At 46.5% G+C, this 22892-nt stretch overlaps 1 protein-coding gene across 1 annotated transcript in view; it reads right to left on the bottom strand.

Moving 5' to 3' along the window:
* LOC136632211 (cytochrome P450 2A13-like) overlaps window positions 1–22259 on the bottom strand; it is a 60197-nt gene extending 37938 nt beyond the window's left edge. The window contains exons 1-2 of the mRNA XM_066606941.1: window positions 22077–22259; window positions 20218–20383 (exon numbers count right to left, since the gene is read on the bottom strand). Coding sequence (XP_066463038.1) covers window positions 20218–20383; window positions 22077–22259 — 349 coding nt within the window. The remainder of the gene's footprint in view (window positions 1–20217; window positions 20384–22076) is intronic.
* Between the last annotated feature and the right edge of the window lie 633 nt (window positions 22260–22892).

Here is a 22892-nt window from a genome sequence, read left to right on the forward strand (position 1 = left end):
ATTTTTTTCCATTCAATTCTGTTTAAGTATAGTATCTATTAGCCACTTCATCTAATGAAATGGGGGCCAGAAGATGCCATTGTTCTCTTGATATCTGGTGGTACCAGACACAGTTCATCAGGAGGGAAAAGATTATAGCTTCCACTCCTTAGCCCACAAAACTTACACCACATTAGATCATATATTTATTTCACATGGCTTACTGGATAATGACCCAGAGTATTCTATTGACACATTCCTGTGGTCGGACCATGCACCCGTATTTGGATCCTTGGGGAGTGAGGGTGAGGAGAGGAGCGGCCCAAACTGGCGCTTGAATGACAATTTACGAAAGGATGACGCTTGTGTCTCTGACATTGTAAGTGCCATCACTAACTTCATAGTAGATCATCAGGCTGATCCTATCCCAGCATCAACAAAATCGGAAGCACTGAAATGCGTATTGAGAGGGATATATATTTCCCACAGTCTAAGGTTAAAGATAGCTTGTACGCTCTATCGCAATTATTTATAAAATATGGCTCTAAAGAAATAACCAACAAATAACACCCCTCTGACACCTTGTTGGCAGAGATTACTAACCTTAGAAATGGGATCAGAAAATTTTTGGATCAGAAAACACTGTCACAGAGACCAAATGAGAGCCAAGTGCTATGAATATAGTGATAGATGGGGAAAATGGTTAGCGAGAACGATACCCCCCTAGTACATCCTTACCTCACGTACTTTCCATACAGGCCCAAGTCACGCAAATGGAGGGTAGCACCAGAGGCGTAACTTGAAGCTCCTGGGCCCAAGTGCAAAACCTGTAACAGACCCCCCAACTATAATGCTTTATTCATAGTACTAGGCTCCCTATATGGAGAGAAGAGGCCTTATGGGCCCCTCTATGGCTCCTGGGCCCGGGTGCAATTGCATTCTCTATAGTTACGCCCCTGGGTAGCACACAAGAACATATTATTGAATATTTAGAAACCAATTGCCCTAATCCTATCTCAACATAAGAAACAGAGGCCCTCTTTCGTAATTTTTTGGAAGAGGAAATAAAAACATGTGCTATGGACTTTAAAAATGTGTAAGAGCCCAGGGCCAGATTGATTTACTACTAGATTTTATAAAACATTTGGAGAAAAACTATCTGCCATGTAACTGAGCATATTCAAAGCAGTGTCCAGGGGCTGTCCCTTCCCTCCACAGTCCCTACTAGCACACAGACATGTGAACGCTAAACCAGGTAAAAATCCATCATCATGTGGTTATCACCCTATTTTCTTATTTAATAATGATAGCAAATTGTTTTTAAAAATGATAGCAGCTAGATTAACCCCTTAAGGACATGGCCCTATCTTTTTCATTTTTGTTTTTTCCTCCCTCATTTAAAAAAAAAAAAACATAACTCTTTTTTTTTTATCTATCGCCATCACTGTCTGAGGGCTTGTTTTTTGTGGGTCGAGTTGTATTTTTAATAGTACTATTTAGTGTGCCATATAATGTATTGAAAAACTTAAAAAAAAATTCTAAGTACAGCGAGATGGAAAAAATTAAATTCTGCCATCTTTGAGTGCATCTTGTTTCTACAGTGTACATACTGCAACCAAAAATGACATGATAAATTTATTTTATGGGTCAGTGTGATTACTACGATACCAAATTTACATAGTTTTTTTTGCTGTACTACTTTTATTTTTTTTTCAAAGATATTTAATTTTTTTACATTTTTTCTGTTGCCATCTTCTGACCGCAATAACTTTTAATTTTTTCGTCAACATAGTTGTGCAAGGGCACATTTTGGGAAGGACGTCCTGTAGTTTCTGTTGGTACAGATTTGGAATACACAAAACCTTTTGATTGCTTTTTATTACATTTTTTCTTGGAGATGGTGACCAAAAAGCACAATTCTGGCGTTCTTTTTTTTTTTCTCACGACGTTCACAGGCATGGCTTGATAGGCATTTTGCTATGACAGCCCTGGGGCTTTTTTTTAGAAGGCCCCAGGCTGCCATGTCACCCACATGGCAACCCACAATCTCATTGCGGGGGGCTGTACTGTACCCTTGAACATAGGTCAGAGCATTTAAATGTTGCTGTCAAAATTGACCATGGCATTTAAAGGATTAACAGCTCTGATGAGCAGCGTGTCTTATCAGAGCTGTTTAAGTAATAGCCAACACCCGCGATGTATGGAGCGAGATTGCCCTGCAATCTCCCTTTATACATAACCTGAAGCTGTAGGTCATAACTGTACGTCTTGTAGCATTAAGGGGTTAAACACACTTAGGCCCCAGCTTATCAACAAAGAACAGGTTAGTTTTCTCCCTGGAAGAGAGGCCAGGGACTACACCATCAGGATGATATCACTGGTTACAAGGTCCCACAAGCTAGGAGACCCACTAAGCTTAATCTCATTTGATGCAGAAAACGCGATCGACAGAGTCAAATGGGAATTCATGGAAGCAAGGTTGCGAAAAATAATCTTGGGACCCAGATTAATCTCCTGGATTATTTTAGTGTTCCATGGCCCCTCGGCGCAGGTGAGGGTAAATGGGTGGCTGTTGTGTCCCTTCTAAATTAGGAATGGTATAAGCAGGACTGCCCTCTCTGTTCCTATGTGTACCTATTGGTGATTGAGTCTCTGGTGCAATCAGAAATAACCCTTCCATTAGATGGATTCATCATGGGCACCAGATCCACAAACTAGCATTATACGCAGATGACATGTTGCTTTATATCACATCCCTATATTCTCGTGCTTTTACAGGAATTCTCTAGATATAGTAGATTTGTAATTTCAAAATTAACATTCAAAAAAAAAAAATTTAATATATTTATCCCAGCGGGCGAAGTGGAACATCTTTGGGAACACTTCCCCTTTAAGTGGAGGAATTCTCCCATAAAATACCTAGGAAATCCACTATCCATATGATCCAAAACAAACCTTAGAATTATATTACACAACATTTCAAAACTTGAGACAGAATTAAAGGAATGGTAAAATGTACCACTTTCGTGGTTTGGTAGGATCAAAGTACTAAAAATTAACATTCTACCCAAAATTCTATACATTTTCCAAATGGTCCCTTTTGGATATACCTAGATACTATTTTACAAAGCTCAGGAAACTAGTAACTAGATTCATCTGGCGTAATGCCTCACAGCGCATCAGCTATAAGGCCTAACAAGGCATAAATCTGAAGGAGAGTGGGATTGCCCCATCTGGAATTATATCACAAAGCTACAATCGACAACTGCATCATAGACATATATCAGCACCCTGGGTCTAAGCTGTTAGTGAGGTGGAGCAGGCTATAAACCCCTTTCAGATCAGGGGAGCATTCTGGATTCCCTGGGGTCTGGACTGGAAAAGGATTAGTGCCTCAAGCCCTTATACAAGCATTACTACGTGCTTGACATAAACAAACTAGAGGGAGCTCGGAGATATCGAGACTGGGGTCATTTATCCCACAGGTGGGAAAACCCAAATTATTGCCTAAGATGTCACAAACCTCTATCTCTTTTATGCCAGAGATGGAGTTGCCCTGTGTGCAAGATGTCATGGGGTCAAGAGGAGGGAGAACCCTCATAAGTTTAAAGGGAAAATGCAGCTTGCCAAGGGGATCCTGTCTATTGTATTTCCTAATGCATAGCTATATCACTACACTTGCTCCATACTCAGGCCTGATAGTAAATCTCACACCATTTGAACGACTATGCACGGCAGAGGAGGCACCTACACACATTATCTCACTAGTGTACGTGCTCCTGCCTGAAGAGCGGATGAAGATCTCTGACCCCAGCTGAATCAGGAAGTAGGAGTGTAGTGACCCAGAATAGGGTCTCTTCATCATTTGTAAGTCTGTTTGTCTTTAGGTAAGTTCATTTGTCTCCCTATCCCATAAGTGTGTTGTGATTAGTGGTTTGGGAGAATAGGGAGAAGTTTGTGAGTGGAAGAAGAAGTGTGATCTTGGTGGTCAGAGAAGGAGGTGCATGCAAGAGAGACGGGCTAATGCTCCTGTCGGGGCTAGGCTGTGGCTATGTCTCTGCTGCTAGAAGGCTTGCCTCATCCGGGGACGAAAGCACAGCAGATTCTACTTAAGAGTTCATATGGGAATGCAAAAGCCAGAACTCTGTTCCGAAGCCTGTATGTTCATGTTGAGAAGGGCAAGTAATTTGCCTGTGTTGGAAAATCAAAGTTGGATCATGAGTAAAAGAAAACCATGTGTCCCCGGTTTTGAAAAGCACTTTTTGTCTGTGAACTCATTTATTTATCACAAGTAACGTATGACTTATCTAGAGACACTGGTGTCACAACAATAATCTAGGAATGAACTGCAGTTATCAAGTCTAAAATCGTATCTCCCTTGCTGGTGACTGGGCTGGGCTATACTTCAGTCTTTGGGAGGGGAGATGTAGAGCCACTGTAAACTGCTGCCATCTTGTACCCCACTGTCTCCCCGGCTCAAGGATTGGTTCTCAGTCACTGCAGTAGGAGGCCTTGGGGAGACGTCGTTTCTGGAGAGCTTTGGTCTAAATCCTATGCTCTGTCACACAAAATGAATATATTACTTAGACTACAGGAGCTCAACTTATAGCTCAATAAAAAAACAGGTAGAGCCTCAGACCTTGATGGTAGGCAAGAGGTTATCATCAAGGCCTACTATCAAGGCCTGAGATTCTACCTGCCTTTTGTTTTATCTCTCTCTCTCTGAAACTGGACAGACAGCTGGGGGCCATGTTCAGGGCTTCTATCTAGCAGACCTTGCCTGTTAACCCCTTGCTCTCATGGGAGCTGTGAGACACCATTCTTTCATATCCTGTAGCATGGGATACTTATAAGATTACCTGTGGAGTTGTACACCTTCAGCTATGTAATTTATAGAACTGCTGAGATAGTGGTGTACTGAAAGTAGGCTGCTGCTACCTAGACATGTGGGAACACTAAAGAACCACATTTATTGTGCTCCCAACTGGTGTTTAGCTCATAGCCTAGGAAGGTTGTATACCCGGCAACTATTATGTTAAATTACAGGCTTTGTAGTTCAGTTTCATAGGGGGAGAGGGTTCAAAAAGCTTTCCTTTGGAGCAACACAGCTAGAAAGGTTCCTGGGTTCCTGATGAGCTGTTGCTACTAACAGAGAAATGCATCAAACCTGTACTGCTGTTGGTCTTGAATCAAAAAATTGTGTTATCGCTCTGTTAACTGTGAACCTTGCAAATAGCTTTTCACTTTTATGCCCACCCTGGTTGGATGGTTCATGCAATTGCATGCACTGTCATACTAAGAGAGAGATGTGACATTGACTATCATTTCATCGCTATCATAGAAGTCAATTAGGCCCCTGGTTATCATATTGTTACAATTGTGTGGGCAAAGTAAGCATGTGGCCCAACCGATCGTGACCAAGTGAGGAATGGGTACGCACACGGGTCACACAGGTGTCAAGCAGTTGGCCCTGGCTCTAGGGAGGTTGACCTGGCCCTACCTAAGCGGGGACATTGCCCCAATAAGGGCAGCCCAGCGATCTTCAGATCTGGGCCCTAGCTGATCCTAGAAGCCACGCACCAGAACAGGACATATACACATGCCACATGACAGGGACTGAACCACAGGACACACAGAGTCAGAATACACAGCATACAGCAGCCACAATGCAAACACTAATAGCAGATGATAAGCTGAATATAAATGCGAGGTGTTAGTTCGTACATTGGCCAATAAACTTAAAGGAGATGTCTCGAGGAAGCAGTGATTTTTTTTTTTTTTGCCCAATCCCCCTAATTAAACATACATTACTAATTACCCCTGTAAATGACTTTCCTAGCTGGTTTGTACTTACCGTTCCAGCGTTTCAGCAACTTATAAAAGTTTCCCCAAGATGGCCGCCGGCTCTTTTCCCTTCGCTTGCTGCAGCCCGACGTGCGCGCTCCCGAGACGCTGCCAGCTGTGTCTCCATGGCAACCGGACGCCCTGCAGCCGCCGACCAGACGCCCCGCAGCCGCCGACCAGTCACCCACCGCCAGGCAGCAGGTAACCGGCGCTAGCCCCCGGCTCCCCAGCGCTACGCTCCCGGCTCCCCAGCGCTAGACCCTCAGCCCAGGTGAAGGCCCCGGAGCCCAGCGCTGGGCTCCGGGGCCTTCACCTGTCAGTGAACATCACCCCCGACCCATCACTTACCCCCCTGGCCCAGCGCTAGTTCCCCCCGGCCTAGCGACAGCCCCCCCATCGCAGCGACAGCCTCCCCGGCCTAGCGACAGCCCCCCCCATCGCAGCGACAGCCCCCCCCCGGCCTAGCGACAGACCCCCCATCGCAGCGACAGCCCCCCCGGCCTAGCGACAGCCCCCCCATCGCAGCGACAGCCCCCCCCCGGCCTAGCGACAGACCCCCCATCGCAGCGACAGCCCCCACCGGCCTAGCGACAGCCCCCCCATCGCAGCGACAGCCCCCCCCGGCCTAGCGACAGCCCCCCCATCGCAGCGACAGCCCCCCCATCGCAGCGACAGCCCCCCCCCGGCCTAGCGACAGACCCCCCATCGCAGCGGCAGCCCCCCCCGGCGCATCACAGCGACGACAGCCCCCCCCCCCCCCCCCCGGCGCAGCGGCAGCCCCCCCCCCCGGCCCATCACTTACCTGGACGGCAGGACAGCTGGACGGCAGGACAGCTGGGCGGCTTCTCCGGACGGCAGCTCCAGTTTCTGCACCTTCCTCTAACAGAGGAAGGTACAGAATGGCCGCTCCAGCGCGCTCCCGAGCAGTGACAGCTCATCTGCGCATGCGCAGAAGAGCTGTAGCAGGGAGCACACTGAAGCGGCTCGTGCTGAAAGGAGAAGACCGGACTGCGCAAGCGCGTCTAAAAAAGCAAGCTGCCAGTGAATTTAGACGGAACCATGGAGACGAGGACGCCAGCAACGGAGCAGGTAAGTGAATAACTTCTGTATGGCTCATATTTAATGCACGATGTATATTACAAAGTGCATTAATATGGCCATACGGAAGTGTATACCCCCACTTGGTTTCGCGAGACCACCCCTTTAAGCTGCAATCCTCTTCGTATCTTGCAGTCCCTACACTAGCAAGACACATCTACTAGAGGGCCATAGGGGCCAACCTAGCGCAGACATAGCAAACAAACTCATCAGACCAAACTGACACAAAATAAACGTGCAAACGGACATGAACTGCAAGGCACAGATCACACAGCAAGCTGCAACAAAACACAGATAGCAGGTCACACAGCAAACTTTAACAGACAAGGATTAATGATTGCTCACCCTGAACACCATACAGAGACTGATCAGGAGCTGGGTTTATATGTGAGCACAGACCCAGGAGATTGGCTAGCAAGAACTACCACACCCAGCCAGCTCAATCAATTAACCCTCTGAGGGCTGTGCTGCTAGGAAGCTTAGTACTACAGATCCCAGCAGCACACATAACACATATGTTTTGGGTCTCCATTCCCCTCAAAGTCCATTGCTACGCCACTTGGGTTATTGAATCAATTTTTTAATAGGGTGAGCTCAGTTGACTTTGATTGGCCTGTCTTAGTTATTGAGGATCCTATGTATGAGTTTATGTGAGTTTGTCCATGATAGCCCCTATTTTAACATTTGCTTAATAAAGATTGAATCTTCTAGTTGTCTATAACTGTGAAGGGCCCCCTGTAGTGAGATGTATCCTGATTATACTGAGTCACATGTGAATCCTCACTGCAGTTCATGCCGGAGTTGGTGCTCCGGTCTAATCTCTCATCTCAAAAAGGTTCTGCCCCAGCACTTTATTATGGCAATGCGACAGATAATCCCCAGATATTGGAGACAGAATGTCACAATCCCGAGAGTAGTGTGTTTGGAGGCCATGGACTCCTTGAAATCTATGGAGGAGCTCAGATGCTATTTGGACTGTCTGGGTGGAGTCCCGAGACTCCTCCTCTCTCGCATCTTTGATGAGGCATAGATCGATATTGTGAGAGACTCCAGGTGATTGTGTACGGAAATTTAGAAACAATTTATAATTGATCTTGGTCTATGGCTTCAGGGTACCTTCCTTTTCCTAAACTCCTCTATTGACCCCCTCTTTCAGATTTTTTTTCTTCTCACTTTCTTTGGTTTTCTTCTCTAAATTTATACACATACTTTCATATATCTCTGGACTGAATGAGATGAGAAGGGATGGTGTGAGGCTCGCTGGTCTCTCCGGGGGGTCCCTATAACCAGAAGACTGGTGCGGGGGGGGGGCTCATTGGACAGGAGTTCATTGGGCGAGACACAGAATTATGTTGAAATATGTTGAAATGTTTATTCCCTTTTTTTAATATAATACATTCATAGGAAAGTGAAACATTCATTGTGACAGAAGAAGACATCAAATCTTGTAATGTCAAATATGTCTGTGGAAAATGTCTTTGTATTTGCAAACAGTTCAATAATTAACAATGTCCCATGTCTAAATTCTGAATGTAATTTTTATATTGAAGTTCAATAAAATCCTTTTGAACATAACTGGTGGTACCAGAGGTAGGACTTCCACCTGACAGAAATTTATAGCATATTTTTTCGTTATGCCATAAATAAGTGGGAAAATCACCTTCAATGCTTGAGTTTAAATGATAGAAAAATGTTGCTATAATTAAGGACTGCATTGTCAAAACTATACAAGCTGACTTTTTCGTGCACTTTTTCCTGAAATGAAATTGAACCTGATAATTGGGGAGGTAGCCCTGACCTACCTATCATAGCCCTGACCTACCACCAAGGCCAGAGGCGCTGCTCTATTCATGCTATACTCTATACCACTATATCTCAGATAGAGACCTATTTAGGGACATGGAGACTCTGCTACAGTGACCCCACTGTGCATATATCTAGCTACTAGATCAGACTCAGGTTTTGCCTATACCATCTTTATTGGAAAACCTGAGCCTTGCACTACTTGACAGGGGTCACTTTTATTTATTTGTTGGCATAAGAGGGCTTATTCTCTAATTTTAAAAAAGAGGCTTCCTCTAATATAACTGCCGCTATAGGCAGTACTTGCTCTATTTTGCCCGTTCACAGGCACAGCTAAAGAATTGCTACTGTGCACGCTTTATCCATGTTGGCATAAGAGGGCTTATTCTCTAAAGAGGGCTTATTCTCTAAAGAGGTCTCCTCTAATACAACTGCCGCTACAGACATTATCTGCTTCATATTGCCCGTTCTCAGGCACAGTCAAAGAGTTGTTACTGTGCATGCTGAGATACTGAATCAGACCTAGCTGTTATATAGACTATCTTGGACAACAGTCTCGGTCTGGTCTGGGGGCATCCTTTGGCAAAAAGGTCCTTCAAGACCCACTATTAGCCCACATCTCTAATGCCACTTTTATTCTAATACCTCAAAGAGTCTCCCTCTATATAAACACGAGATATTACCGTTACTTGGCAGTATACGCTTGATATTGGTTCGGAGTAAACTCGGAAATACATTATGAATAGAGATGAGCGAACGCGTTCGTCCGAGCTTGATATTCGTGCGAATATTAGGGTGTTCGGGATGTTCGTTATTCGTGACGAACACCATGCGGTGTTCTGGTTACTTTCACTTCCTTCCCTGAGACGTTAGCGCGCTTTTCTGGCCAATTGAAAGACAGGGAAGGCATTACAACTTCCCCCTGCAACGTTTAAGCCCTATACCACCCCCCTGCTGTGAGTGGCTGGCGAGATCAGGTGTTCGCCTAATATAAAAGTCGGCCCCTCCCGCGGCTCGCCTCAGATGCGGTGTGAGTTAGATGAGGGACAGTGCTGTTTATACCGGAGCTGCTGTAGGGAAAGAATTGGTAGTTAGTGTAGGCTTCAAGACCCCCCAAAGGTCCTTATTAGGGCCACTGATAGCTGTGTGTTGGCTGCTGTTAGCAGTGGGATTTTTTTTTTCTCAAAATCGCCTCTGCAGACCGTTGCACCTGGCATTAGGGACAGAAGTGCTGCATAGGCAGGGAGAGTGTTAGGAGTGAGTGTAGCCTTCAAGAACCTCAACGGTCCTTTCTAGGGCCATATTTATCAGTGTGCAGTACTGTCCAGGCTGCTGTTGGCTGTGCTGCATTTTTTTTGGGCTTCTCAAAATCGCCTCTGCAGAGCATTCCACCCTCCATTGATACTGCAGGGAAAGAATTGTATAGGCAGGGCCACAACACAGTTATTATTCATAGAATATACGCAGTGCTGCCTGTTGGTGGGAAAAAACTGAAAACAAATCTATTTGTCCAGCCTCTGTCCGTCCTTACGGGCGGTGGACACGTGTGAGCTGCGTGAAAAACATTGCTAAATCATACGCAGCCAGCTACGCTTTACTGCTGGGTTCGCCATTTGCTTTCCTTAATTGGGAAAAAAAATACCTGCTCTCCAAGAGTTATAATAACTCTGCTACCCTCACGTTCTGTGACACATAAGCAGGGACACAGCACAGTTATTAAACTTCTCAGGTTCATTGAATATACGCAGTGCTGCCTGTTGGTGGGAAAAAACTGAAAAGAAATCTATTTGTCCAGCCTGTGTCCGTCCTTACGCCTGTGGAGACGTGTGAGCTGCGTGAAAAACATTGCTAAATCATACGCAGCCAGCTACGCTTTACTGCTGGGTTCGCCATTTGCTTTCCTTAATTGGGAAAAAAAATACCTGCTCTCCAAGAGTTATAATAACTCTGCTACCCTCACGTTCTGTGACACATAAGCAGGGACACAGCACAGTTATTAAACTTCTCAGGTTCATTGAATATACGCAGTGCTGCCTGTTGGTGGGAAAAAACTGAAAAGAAATCTATTTGTCCAGCCTGTGTCCGTCCTTACGCCTGTGGAGACGTGTGAGCTGCGTGAAAAACATTGCTAAATCATACGCAGCCAGCTACGCTTTACTGCTGGGTTCGCCATTTGCTTTCCTTAATTGGGAAAAAAAATACCTGCTCTCCAAGAGTTATAATAACTCTGCTACCCTCACGTTCTGTGACACATAAGCAGGGACACAGCACAGTTATTAAACTTCTCAGGTTCATTGAATATACGCAGTGCTGCCTGTTGGTGGGAAAAAACTGAAAAGAAATCTATTTGTCCAGCCTGTATCCGTCCTTACGCCTGTGGAGACGTGTGAGCTGCGTGAAAAACATTGCTAAATCATACGCAGCCAGCTACGCTTTACTGCTGGGTTCGCCATTTGCTTTCCTTAATTGGGAAAAAAAATACCTGCTCTCCAAGAGTTATAATAACTCTGCTACCCTCACGTTCTGTGACACATAAGCAGGGACACAGCACAGTTATTAAACTTCTCAGGTTCATTGAATATACGCAGTGCTGCCTGTTGGTGGGAAAAAACTGAAAAGAAATCTATTTGTCCAGCCTGTATCCGTCCTTACGCCTGTGGAGACGTGTGAGCTGCGTGAAAAACATTGCTAAATCATACGCAGCCAGCTACGCTTTACTGCTGGCTTCGCCATTTGCTTTCCTTAATTGGGAAAAAAAATACCTGCTCTCCAAGAGTTATAATAACTCTGCTACCCTCACGTTCTGTGACACATAAGCAGGGACACAGCACAGTTATTAAACTTCTCAGGTTCATAGAATATACGCAGTGCTGCCTGTTGGTGGGAAAAAACTGAAAACAAATCTATTTGTCCAGCCTCTGTCCGTCCTTACGGGCGGTGGACACGTGTGAGCTGTGTGAAAAACATTGCTAAATCATACGCAGCCAGCTACGCTTTACTGCTGGCTTCGCCATTTGCTTTCCTTAATTGGGAAAAAAAATACCTGCTCTCCAAGAGTTATAATAACTCTGCTACCCTCACGTTCTGTGACACATAAGCAGGGACACAGCACAGTTATTAAACTTCTCAGGTTCATAGAATATACGCAGTGCTGCCTGTTGGTGGGAAAAAACTGAAAACAAATCTATTTGTCCAGCCTCTGTCCGTTATTACGGGCGGTGGACACGTGTGAGCTGTGTGAAAAACATTGCTAAATCATACGCAGCCAGCTACGCTTTACTGCTGGCTTCGCCATTTGCTTTCCTTAATTGGGAAAAAAAATACCTGCTCTCCAAGAGTTATAATAACTCTGCTACCCTCACGTTCTGTGACACATAAGCAGGGACACAGCACAGTTATTAAACTTAGATAATTCATTCACTAGAGGCAGTGGGGCCTTTCGTTTTCCAAAAAGGGCAAAAATTATATTTGGCCTGCAGTCTTGCGCCAATTTATTTCCTGCCTGGGAAATCTAATCACTGGTAATACAGCATGCTGAGGGGTAGGGGTAAGCCTAGAGGACGTGGACGTGGACGTGGCCGAGGACGCGGAGGGCCAAGTGAGGGTGTGGGCACAGGCCAAGCTCCTGATCCAGATGTGTCGCAGCTGTCTGCTGCGCGATTAGGAGAGAGGCACGTTTCTGGCGTCCCCACATTCATCGCCCAATTAATGGGTCCACGCGGGAGACGGTTATTAGAAAATGAGCAGTGTGAGCAGGTCCTGTCCTGGATGGCAGAAAGTGCTTCGAGCAACCTATCGTCTACCCGCAGTTCTGCGCCGTCCACTGCTGCCAATCCGAATCCTCTGTCTGCTGCTCCTCCTTCCTCCCAGCCTCCTCACTCCACTACAATGACACCTGCTCAGGAGCGGGAACACTCCCAGGAACTGTTCTCGGGCCCCTGCTTAGATTGGGCAGCAGCGGTTCCTCTCCCACCAGAGGAGTTTATCGTCACTGATGCCCAACCATTCGAAAGTTCCCGGGGTCCGGGGGAAGAGGCTGGGGACTTCCGCCAACTGTCTCAACAACTTTCTGTGGGTGAGGAGGACGATGACGATCAGACACAGTTGTCTTGCAGTGAGGTAGTAGTAAGGGCAGTAAGTCCCAGGGAGCAGCGCACAGAGGATTCGGAGGAAGAGCAGCAGGACGATGAGGTGACTGACCCCACCTGGTGTGCAACGCTTACTCAGGAGGACAGGTCTTCAGAGGGGGAGTCAAGGGCATCAGCAGGGCAGGTTGCAAGAGGCAGTGCAGTGGCCAGGGGTAGAGGCAGGGCCAGACCGAATAATCCACCAAGTGTTTCCCAAAGCGCCCCCTCGCGCCATGCCACCCTGCGGAGGCCGAGGTGCTCTAAGGTCTGGCAGTTTTTCACAGAGACGCCTGACGACCGACGAACAGTGGTGTGCAACCTTTGTCGCGCAAAGCTCAGCCGGGGAGCCAACACCAACAGCCTCACCACCACCACCATGCGCAGACATATGATGGCCAAGCACCCCGCAAGGTGGGACAAAGGCCGTTCACCGCCTCCGGTTTGCACCCCTGCCTCTCCCCCTGTGCCCCAACCTGCCACTGAGATGCAACCCCCCTCTCAGGACACAGGCACTACCGCCTCATGGCCTGCACCCACACCCTCATCTCCGCTGTCCTCGGCCCCATCCAGCAGTGTAGTTCAGCGCACCGTTCAGCCGTCGCTTGCGCAAGTGTTCGAGCGCAAGCGCAAGTACGCCGCCACGCACCCGCACGCTCAAACGTTAACCGTCCGCATCGCAAAATTCATCAGCCTTGAGATGCTGCCGTATAGGGTTGTGGAAACGGAGTCCTTCAAAAGTATCATGGAGGCGGCGGCCCCGCGCTACTCAGTTCCCAGTCGCCACTACTTTTCCCGATGTGCCGTCCCAGCCCTGCACGACCACGTCTCCCGCAACATTGTGCGCGCCCTCACCAACGCGGTTACTGCCACGGTCCACTTAACTACGGACACGTGGACAAGCACAGGCGGGCAGGGCCACTACATCTCCCTGACGGCACATTGGGTGAATTTAGTGGAGGCTGGGACAGAGTCAGAGCCTGGGACCGCTCACGTCCTACCCACCCCCAGAATTGCGGGCCCCAGCTCGGTGGTGGTATCTGCGGAGGTGTATGCTTCCTCCACTAAAGCACCCTCCTCCTCCTCCTCCTCCTCTGTCTCACAATCAAGATGTGTTAGCAGCAGCATGTCGCCAGCAGTCGGTGTCGCGCGGTGTGGCAGCACAGCGGTGGGCAAGCGTCAGCAGGCCGTGCTGAAACTACTCAGCTTAGGCGATAAGAGGCACACGGCCCACGAACTGCTGCAGGGTCTGACACAGCAGACCGACCGCTGGCTTGCGCCGCTGAGCCTCCAACCGGGCATGGTCGTGTGTGACAACGGCCGTAACCTGGTGGCGGCTCTGCAGCTCGGCAGCCTCACGCACGTGCCATGCCTGGCCCACGTCTTTAATTTGGTGGTTCAGCGGTTTCTGAAAAGCTACCCACGCTTGTCAGACCTGCTCGTAAAGGCGCGCCGGCTCTGCGCACATTTCCGCAAGTCCCACACGGACGCTGCCACCCTGCGCACCCTGCAACATCACTTTAAGCTGCCAGTGCACCGACTGCTGTGCGACGTGCCCACACGGTGGAACTCTACGCTCCACATGTTGGCCAGGCTCTATGAACAGCGTAGAGCTATAGTCGAATACCAACTCCAACATGGGCGGCGCAGTGGGAGTCAGCCTCCTCAATTCCTTTCAGAAGAGTGGGCCTGGTTGGCAGACATCTGCCATGTCCTTGGTAATTTTGAGGAGTCTACCCAGGTGGTGAGCGGCGATGCTACAATCATTAGCGTCACCATTCCTCTGCTATGCATCTTGAGAAATTCCCTGCAAACCATAAAGGCAGCTGCTTTGCGCTCGGAAACGGGGGCGGGGGAAGACAGTATGCCGCTGGATAGTCAGGGCACCCTCCTGTCTATTTCTCAGCGCGTACAGGAGGAGGAGGAGGAGCATGAGGAGGATGAGGAGGAGGGGGAAGAGACAGCTTGGCCCGCTGCTGACGGTACACCGGCTGATTGCCTGTCATCCTTTCAGCGTGTATGGCCTGAGGAGGAGGAGGAGGAGGAGGATCCTGAAAGTGATCTTCCTAGTGAAGACAGCCATGTGTTGCGTACAGGTACCCTGGCACACATGGCTGACTTCATGTTAGGATGCCTTTCTCGTGACCCTCGCGTTGCACGCATTCTGGCCACTACGGATTACTGGGTGTACACACTGCTCGATCCACGGTATAAGGAGAACCTGCCCACTCTGATTCCCGAAGAGGAAAGGGGTTCGAGAGTGTTGCTATACCACAGGACCCTTGCGGACAAGCTGATGGTAAAATTCCCAGCCGACAGCGCTAGTGGCAGAAGGCGCAGTTCCGAGGGCCATGTTGCAGGGGATGTGCGTAGATCGAGCAGCATGTACATCCCAGGCAGTGCAACAGTCTTTAAGGGCCTGGCCAGCTTTATGGCTCCCCACCAAGACTGTGTCACCGCTCCCCAGTCACGGCTGAGTCGGCGGGAGCACTGCAAAAGGATGGTGAGGGAGTACGTAGCGGATCGCACGACCATCCTTGGTGACGCCTCTGCCCCCTACAACTACTGGGTGTCGAAGCTGGACACGTGGCCTGAACTAGCCCTGTATGCCCTTGAGGTGCTTGCTTGTCCTGCGGCTAGCGTGTTGTCGGAGAGGGTGTTTAGTGCGGCTGGGGGAATCATCACCGATAAGCGTAGCCGCTTGTCAACCGACAGTGCCGACAGGCTAACACTCATCAAGATGAACAAAGGCTGGATTTCGCCAGACTTCTGTTCTCCACCAGCGGACAGCAGCGATACGTAAGCAATACGTAGGCTGCACCCGCGGATGGAAGCTACGTTCTCTCTCACCATCCAAAACGGGGACATTTGTGCTTCATCAATCTGTGTCTAATATTCCTCCTCCTCCTCCTCCTGTTCCTCCTCGTGAAACCTCACGTAATCACGCTGAACGGGCAATTTTTCTTAGGGCCACAAGGCTCACTCAAATAATTTTTCTGAACAATTTTTATAAGTTTCAATGCGCTTAAAAGCATTGGAACTTTAACTTGAACCAATTTTTCGTTACACTGGGCTGCCTCCAGGCCTAGTTACCACTTAAGCCACATTAACCAAAGCGATTAATGGGTTTCACCTGCCCTCTTGGCTGGCCATGGCCAATTTTTGGGATGTACATTAGTACTGTTGATACAGCAATTTTTGTGGGCCCTCGCCTACAGTGTAATCAAATTAATTTTTAGCCCACCTGCATTACAGCTGACGTTACCTCAGCTGTGTTGGGCAATGCAATGGGATATTTTTGTGTACCGCCGGTGGGTTCCAGGGAGCCACCCATGCTGTAGGTGCACACTGAGTTTTTAATACTTCTGTACACTTCTAAAGAACCCGTCTGACTGGGGCATGCAGTGTGGGCCGAAGCCCACCTGTATTACGCACGACATTACTACCTCAGCTGTGTTGGGCAATGCAATGGGATATTTCTGTGTACCGCCGGTGGGTTCCAGGGAGCCACCCATGCTGTGGGTCGACAGGGACTTCACAATAGGGAGTTGTACCTGCCTGTGTCTATGAATTAAAAAGCCCGGTCTGACTGGGGCATGCAGACACCTTGACAGAATGAATAGTGTGTGGCACATAGGTTCCCCATTGCTATGCCCACGTGTGCAGCTCCTGATGGCGGTGGCACAGGATTCTATTTATCATTGCTTCTGTACAGCATTGTGGGCTATCGCTCCGCCACTTTTAAAGAGGGTCGCTGCCTAGCCGTGCCAACCTCTGCAGTGTGTGCCTGCGGTCCCTCGTCATGGCAGACGCAATTCTAAATAGACATGAGCGTGGTGTGGCATGAGGGCAGCTGAAGGCTGCGCAGGGACACTTTGGTGTGCGCTGTGGGGGGGAGGGGGGCCGTTTGGGCAGCATGTAACCCAGGAGAAGTGTCAGTGGAGTGTCATGCAGGCAGTGATTGTGCTTTGTTGGAGGTAGTGTGGTGCTTAGCAAAGGTATGCCATGCTAATGAGGGCTTTTCAGAAGTAAAAGTTGTTGGGAGGGGGGGGGCCCACTCTTGCCGGTATTGTGGCTTAATAGTGGGACCTGGGAACTTGAGATGCAGCCCAACATGTAGCCCCTCGCCTGCCCTATCCGTCACTGTGTCATTCCCATCACTTTCCTGAATTGCCCAGATTTTCACACATGAAAACCTTAGCGAGCATCGGCGAAATACAAAAATGTTCTGGTCGCCCATTGACTTCAATGGGGTTCGTTGTTCGAAACGAACCCTCGAGCATCACGGGAAGTTCGTTACGAATAACGAACACCCGAACATTTTGGTGTTCGCTCATCTCTAATTATGAACAAGCACCAATGATTCGTGCTTTGTGTACTAATAAACATATAAAATTGATCCTTTAGTACTAAACTCATTGATCTCCTGATGACCCGCCATTATTAGCGGAGAAACGCGTTGAGAATAAATGGAAAGAGATTATACAGTACTGAGAGAGCTAACTATGAGTGCATCAATGCCGATACTAGTAATCTGAATGAATTAAGAATCCAGGACTACTAAACAGGCCCTGGAAGGAGAAGAAGTGTGCTCACTGACATTTATACTGGGCCCACAACTTGTCCTTATATCCTTTCTCTTTTGCTCGCATGAATTCAAGCATAAGAGGGTTTCTAGAGAGGCATATAGGTTTCTGAATAATGATATGAAGATCCGCACTACTGCATGATACATTTCAATCAACCTTTATTACAACACAGCTCTCTAGAAACTTATTTTCCCTCTGTTTAAAACTATACTATGCTCATCTATTTAAAGGAGATGTCCCGCGCCGAAACGGGTTTTTTTTTTTTTAAACCCCCCCCCCCGTTCGGCGCGAGACAACCCCGATGCAGGGGTTAAAAAAACCACCCGCACAGCGCTTACCTGAATCCCGGCGGTCCGGTGACTTCAATACTTACCGCTGAAGATGGCCGCCGGGATCCTCTATCTTCGTGGACCGCAGCTCTTCTGTGCGGTCCACTGCCGATTCCAGCCTCCTGATTGGCTGGAATCGGCACGTGACGGGGCGGAGCTACACGGAGCCCCATAGAGAACAGCAGAAGACCCGGACTGCGCAAGCGCGGCTAATTTGGCCATCGGAGGCCAAAAATTAGTCGGCACCATGGAGACCAGGACGCTAGCAACGGAGCAGGTAAGTAAAAAACTTTTTATAACTTCTGTATGGCTCATAATTAATGCACAATGTATATTACAAAGTGCATTATTATGGCCATACAGAAGTGTATAACCCCACTTGCTGCCTCGGGACATCTCCTTTAAGCTTCATTGCTGAGTCTATCTAGTGATGGTAGCTGAGTTGTTTGTTACTTTGATAGTGAACTAAGAGCATAAGAGAGGGACACTAGTATAGAATTTGGTCCGAGTTCTTTTTAATTGTTCGTTGATTAAAGCCACTGTACATTGCCAACTTCCTATAACATGCTCTTCCTCTCTGCTATGATTGTATACAGAGGGAAGCAGTATTAGGATGTGGCACCTAGGTCCTTGAATAGACTCTCATATCTCCATCAACCCAGTGGCTTCTGTGTTGTGCCCCGTGTTCGTTCAAGTAATTTTTAAATATAATTAATAAAGAATTATCATTTTAGATTTGTCTAAACTGTGAAAGGGTGATAATTGGGGAGGTTATCATATTTCCTGTTTTTGTGTACAAATAAATGTTGTTTCAACAAGAGAAAACAGTGATGTGCACAAAAAAATGTAGTCTGATACTGCTTGTTGGAATATAAGCCACATAAACATCTGTATTTTCACCTGCTAGTGTATAACTGTACAAGCAAAATTGCAACTTCATGGCAACCTTATTCAAGTATCTGCTCTTATGTACAAGACTGCCAACGTAGCACCAGTAAAGACTCGTCCACCTATATCATGAGTGCAAGGGGAAACTTTTTTCTTAATATTTCCCACTGTGATTACCTTTGGTTGAAAGCCCAGCTTGGTGGAATCACGTAAGTTGAGATCCCCAGCCCATTTAAGGACTGCTTTGTTGTGAATGCACCGGAAGTTGAGTTAGGGTGAACACCCACTGGCATTTTTTTCTCCACTGCGCTGCGAGAGTAAAGGTAAAGTCTCGCAGCGCAGTGCGAGAAAAAAAACGGCATCACGGCGGGATATCGCCAGTCTTTTCAATGGGGCCAGCGGCAGCAGCGCTAGCCCCATTGAAAAGAGATGGAGAATGCCGCGGACTTCTGGACTGCTGGGGACCGCGGGGGTGAAGGAATCCTCTTCCACAGCTGTCACAGCTGTGGCAGAAGTCTGCGGCATGCTATCCCATTGCTTTCAATGGAATCGGCACTGCTGCCGATCCCATTGAAAGCACTGCTTTCTGCCAAGCCCCGCATTATGATTATCGGGGAAGGGCTTGAAATATAAGCCCTTCCCCGATAATCATCAGTAAGTGGTAAAAAAAAAACAACTCACCTTTCCAGCGCTTAGACGCGTCCTCCGGCTGGCTCCCTTGCACTGCTGTTAAGCTCTTTCAGCAGATGGGGATTTAAAAATCCCTGCCTCCTGAAAGGGCTGTGCTGATTGGCTGATGGCTCAGCCAATAGCAGCTAGTGCTTAGCTATTCGCTGAGCGCTCAGCCAATGACCGATAGCCCTTAGCGATTCATTCATGAATAGCAATATCTTAGCTATCTTATGATGTATTCATACGTCATAAATCAGGTTCCAATTTACCGTAAGGAAATTGGTGGTGGCAGCATTTGGTATGCATATTGTAGAGCTCTGGAGTGCAATAGAACGGATCAGGTGGGTGATTTGAGCTTTCGCTTTGCATGCGTGCAGAAGTGTGGGGAAGCTAAATACAACTCAGCCTGTATTCTAACGACTGCCAGCTTACAATACTGCAGAGTGTTTGCGGACTAGAGGCGGGATCGATAGGTATCGTCCCTTCCCCTCTCTCCTCTTGTCCAGTGAGGGACAAATTGTTAATAAGTGCAGGGCCAGGTGGATTGCTGTAGAGTTGTGGCTGTGGCTCATGGTTGCTTTTCAGGAGTCTGGAAAGTTGGGTACCAGTCACTCCACAATCTAAGAGCGTTCCCTTCCTCACCCTCACCCTGCTACGTGACAGCCATGACTTGGAGCTGTGGCGGACTGCCGCCATGTCTCAAAAAAGAGCATTAGCATACTAGATGACAGGTTATATTGTAAGTTTTTAGGCTAGTTCATGAAAGCATGTCTGGGATGTATTGAATGCAATGTTAAGCACCACAATGCCAGTTTAATGTCCAAAATCCTGATAACAAATTCCCTTTAAATATAAAATCTTGATATGAAAAAAATCAGCCTTTGTTCTTACCATGCCCTCCATTACTTATCCTATCCAGAAAAGGCATATGCCCTCGGGCACCAAAGTCCTCCGCATTGCCAATGAGAGCCTCCTTCACTGCATCACAACTGCACAATACCACAATAGGATCCATGCCTATGTGGATAGTATATACTGGTCCATATTTTTCACTCAGCTAGTGGGGAGGCAAGCAAAATAGGTCAAGATAAGTAAGTGATTTTATCCTATCATGAAATAAGTGTAGAACATATCTGAGTTACATTATAAATATCAGGACCAGAAAACAAAAAGGCCTTGTGTATAGCATGTAATCAAAATGGGCAAAAGTCAGCAGAAGGATACTACGAAGATCTACATTAGAAGACCCAATTCTTTTTAATCTCTTTATTAATGACATTGATGATGGCGTGGGATATTTGTCCCCTTCTCTGTCTCCAAATAACCTTTGACAGACAAGGGGAATGTCTTGTCCAATGAACTGAGCCAGACATCCCCTTCATATACACCATCGTCATACAAGGAGGGGAATGAAGCTTGTGCAACTGGACCTATGCTGGATTATCACAGTTTAGAGCAGAAGCTCAGAACTTCCAGGAAAAGGCAGCAAGGACTGAAATACATTGAGTTTTTAACCCCTTCCTGTCCTGGCAGCAAGGTAATTAACACAATAGGACGTACACTTATGCCCTGTGGATTTCGTGAGATTAGAAGAGATCACTTGGCATCCAGCAGCAGGAGCCAGCTGTCATAATAGCCGGCCTCCCACTGCAACAGCAGGGGTGCATCGGGAAAAGCGAACACCGCTGTTAACCCCTTACACACCCGATCTATGTAGATCGCAGTATGTAAAGGGATCACAGAGGCTGACTGATTGCAATGGAAACAGGACACCGGCTAAAGGCATCCTGCTTTGCCATTGCCTATGATCACTAATACAAGCGATGATAAGGCATTGCAGGACAGAAGTCCTGCAATGCTTTATCATAGCGATCATAGCAGCTATCGTACAAATCCCCAACAGGGATATAAAAAGTGTTAAAAGAAGTTAAAAATTGTGTAAAAAAAAAAAAAAAAAAAGTTAAAAAAACCCCATTTTTTTGTGCTTTTCCCCCTATTAGTATAAAAGAAATCCCACATAATTGGTACCGTTGTATCCATAGCAACTCGTACAATAAACAAAGCAAACTTTTTATTCTGCACAGCAAAAAGCATAAAAAGAACCCCTGAAAAACTGAGGCAAAATGCTGATTTTCTTTTCATTTTGCCTCCCAAAAAGCGCAATAAAAGTGATCAAAAAAGCCGTATGTACTCCAAAATGGTACCTATTTAAACTACAGCTCGTCATGCAAAAAACAAGCCCTCAAAGAGCTCTGTCCATTTATTGCGGAAAAGTGGAAAAACTGAAGAAAAATATAAGAATTTTGGTATCGTTGTAATTGTACAGACCTGCAGAAAAAAATGTATTGTGTCATTTATGCTGCATGATTATCATTGTAAAAAAAAAGAAAAAAAAACAATGGCAGAATTGATGTGTTTTCTCTCCCTGCTATCATAAAAAATTGATAAACACTTTACAATATAGTCTATGTACCCAAAAACGTCAGCAATAAAAAAGTACAGTTTGCTACGCAAAAAATAAGCCCTTATACGGCTATGTCGATGAAAAAAAAAACAGTTATGGCTTTTCAAAAGTGGAGATGAAAATCCCCTAAAAATCGTGCGTCTTTATGCCCAAAATAGGCCATGTCCTTAAAATTAAAACCACTTAGTAAATATATTTAGTTTGCATTTGCAAAACATTGTAGAACCTTTTCTGGTGCTGGACAATGTCCTAATTCCTAATTTAACCTCCTAATTATATAACTTACCTTATTCAGTGACTTAAACAATTCTTTGCCATTGAGTTGAAGAATATTTCCCAGGATGGGCAATGGTGTTGGTCCTGGTGGCAAATTACCATTGCTCTTCCCTTTCCTGGCTTGTGTTATGCTTAGAAGAATGAAGACAATGAATGCTATCAATAACAAAGTAGTTGCTCCAAAGAGCTCCATTTTGACAATGCTTTGCTAAATGAAATGTAGTAGTAGGTGTATCTACACTATTTATGGATAGACTCCCCACAGAGGGCTGTATTTGGCACACTTGATGCCAGGTTACTAAGTAGATGTTTGTTTCTCTGAGAGGTGAACTCAGGTTCTTGTATAGAAGCCAATCACACTGTTGCCAGTGAGAAACAAGTAGCATAAACCTGAGTAATTGCACTGTTAACACAAAGATTAGGAACAGCATTATTAAGCTATTCATTACTGGAAGTAAAGCGTATACAAATTTGAAGGGAACACAAATATAACAGTTATTTTCTATTATTTCACAATTTACCTTTATAAATGCCATTTCTATGGTAAAATAGTAAATGACATTCCACCTTTTTTACTATCACCGTAGCAGTTAAATCCTTTGAATCTGTTAAATTTGTCACCGAAAGGACCACAAGTTATAAAACGTAACTTTTATTAATTCCTAATATTAAAATAGGCTTGCTCAATTTTTCTCAAATGTGACCGTAGTCACACACTAATAATAATACTAAAAACTAGTAGGGCTCAAATGATGAGGTAGTAGATCCTACTCTGTCGAAACAGACAATACAGCAGAATTTCTACTCTATATTGCTGAAATTCTTT

The sequence above is a fragment of the Eleutherodactylus coqui genome, chromosome 6 (assembly GCF_035609145.1).
Source record: "Eleutherodactylus coqui strain aEleCoq1 chromosome 6, aEleCoq1.hap1, whole genome shotgun sequence".
NCBI lineage: Eukaryota > Metazoa > Chordata > Amphibia > Anura > Eleutherodactylidae > Eleutherodactylus > Eleutherodactylus coqui.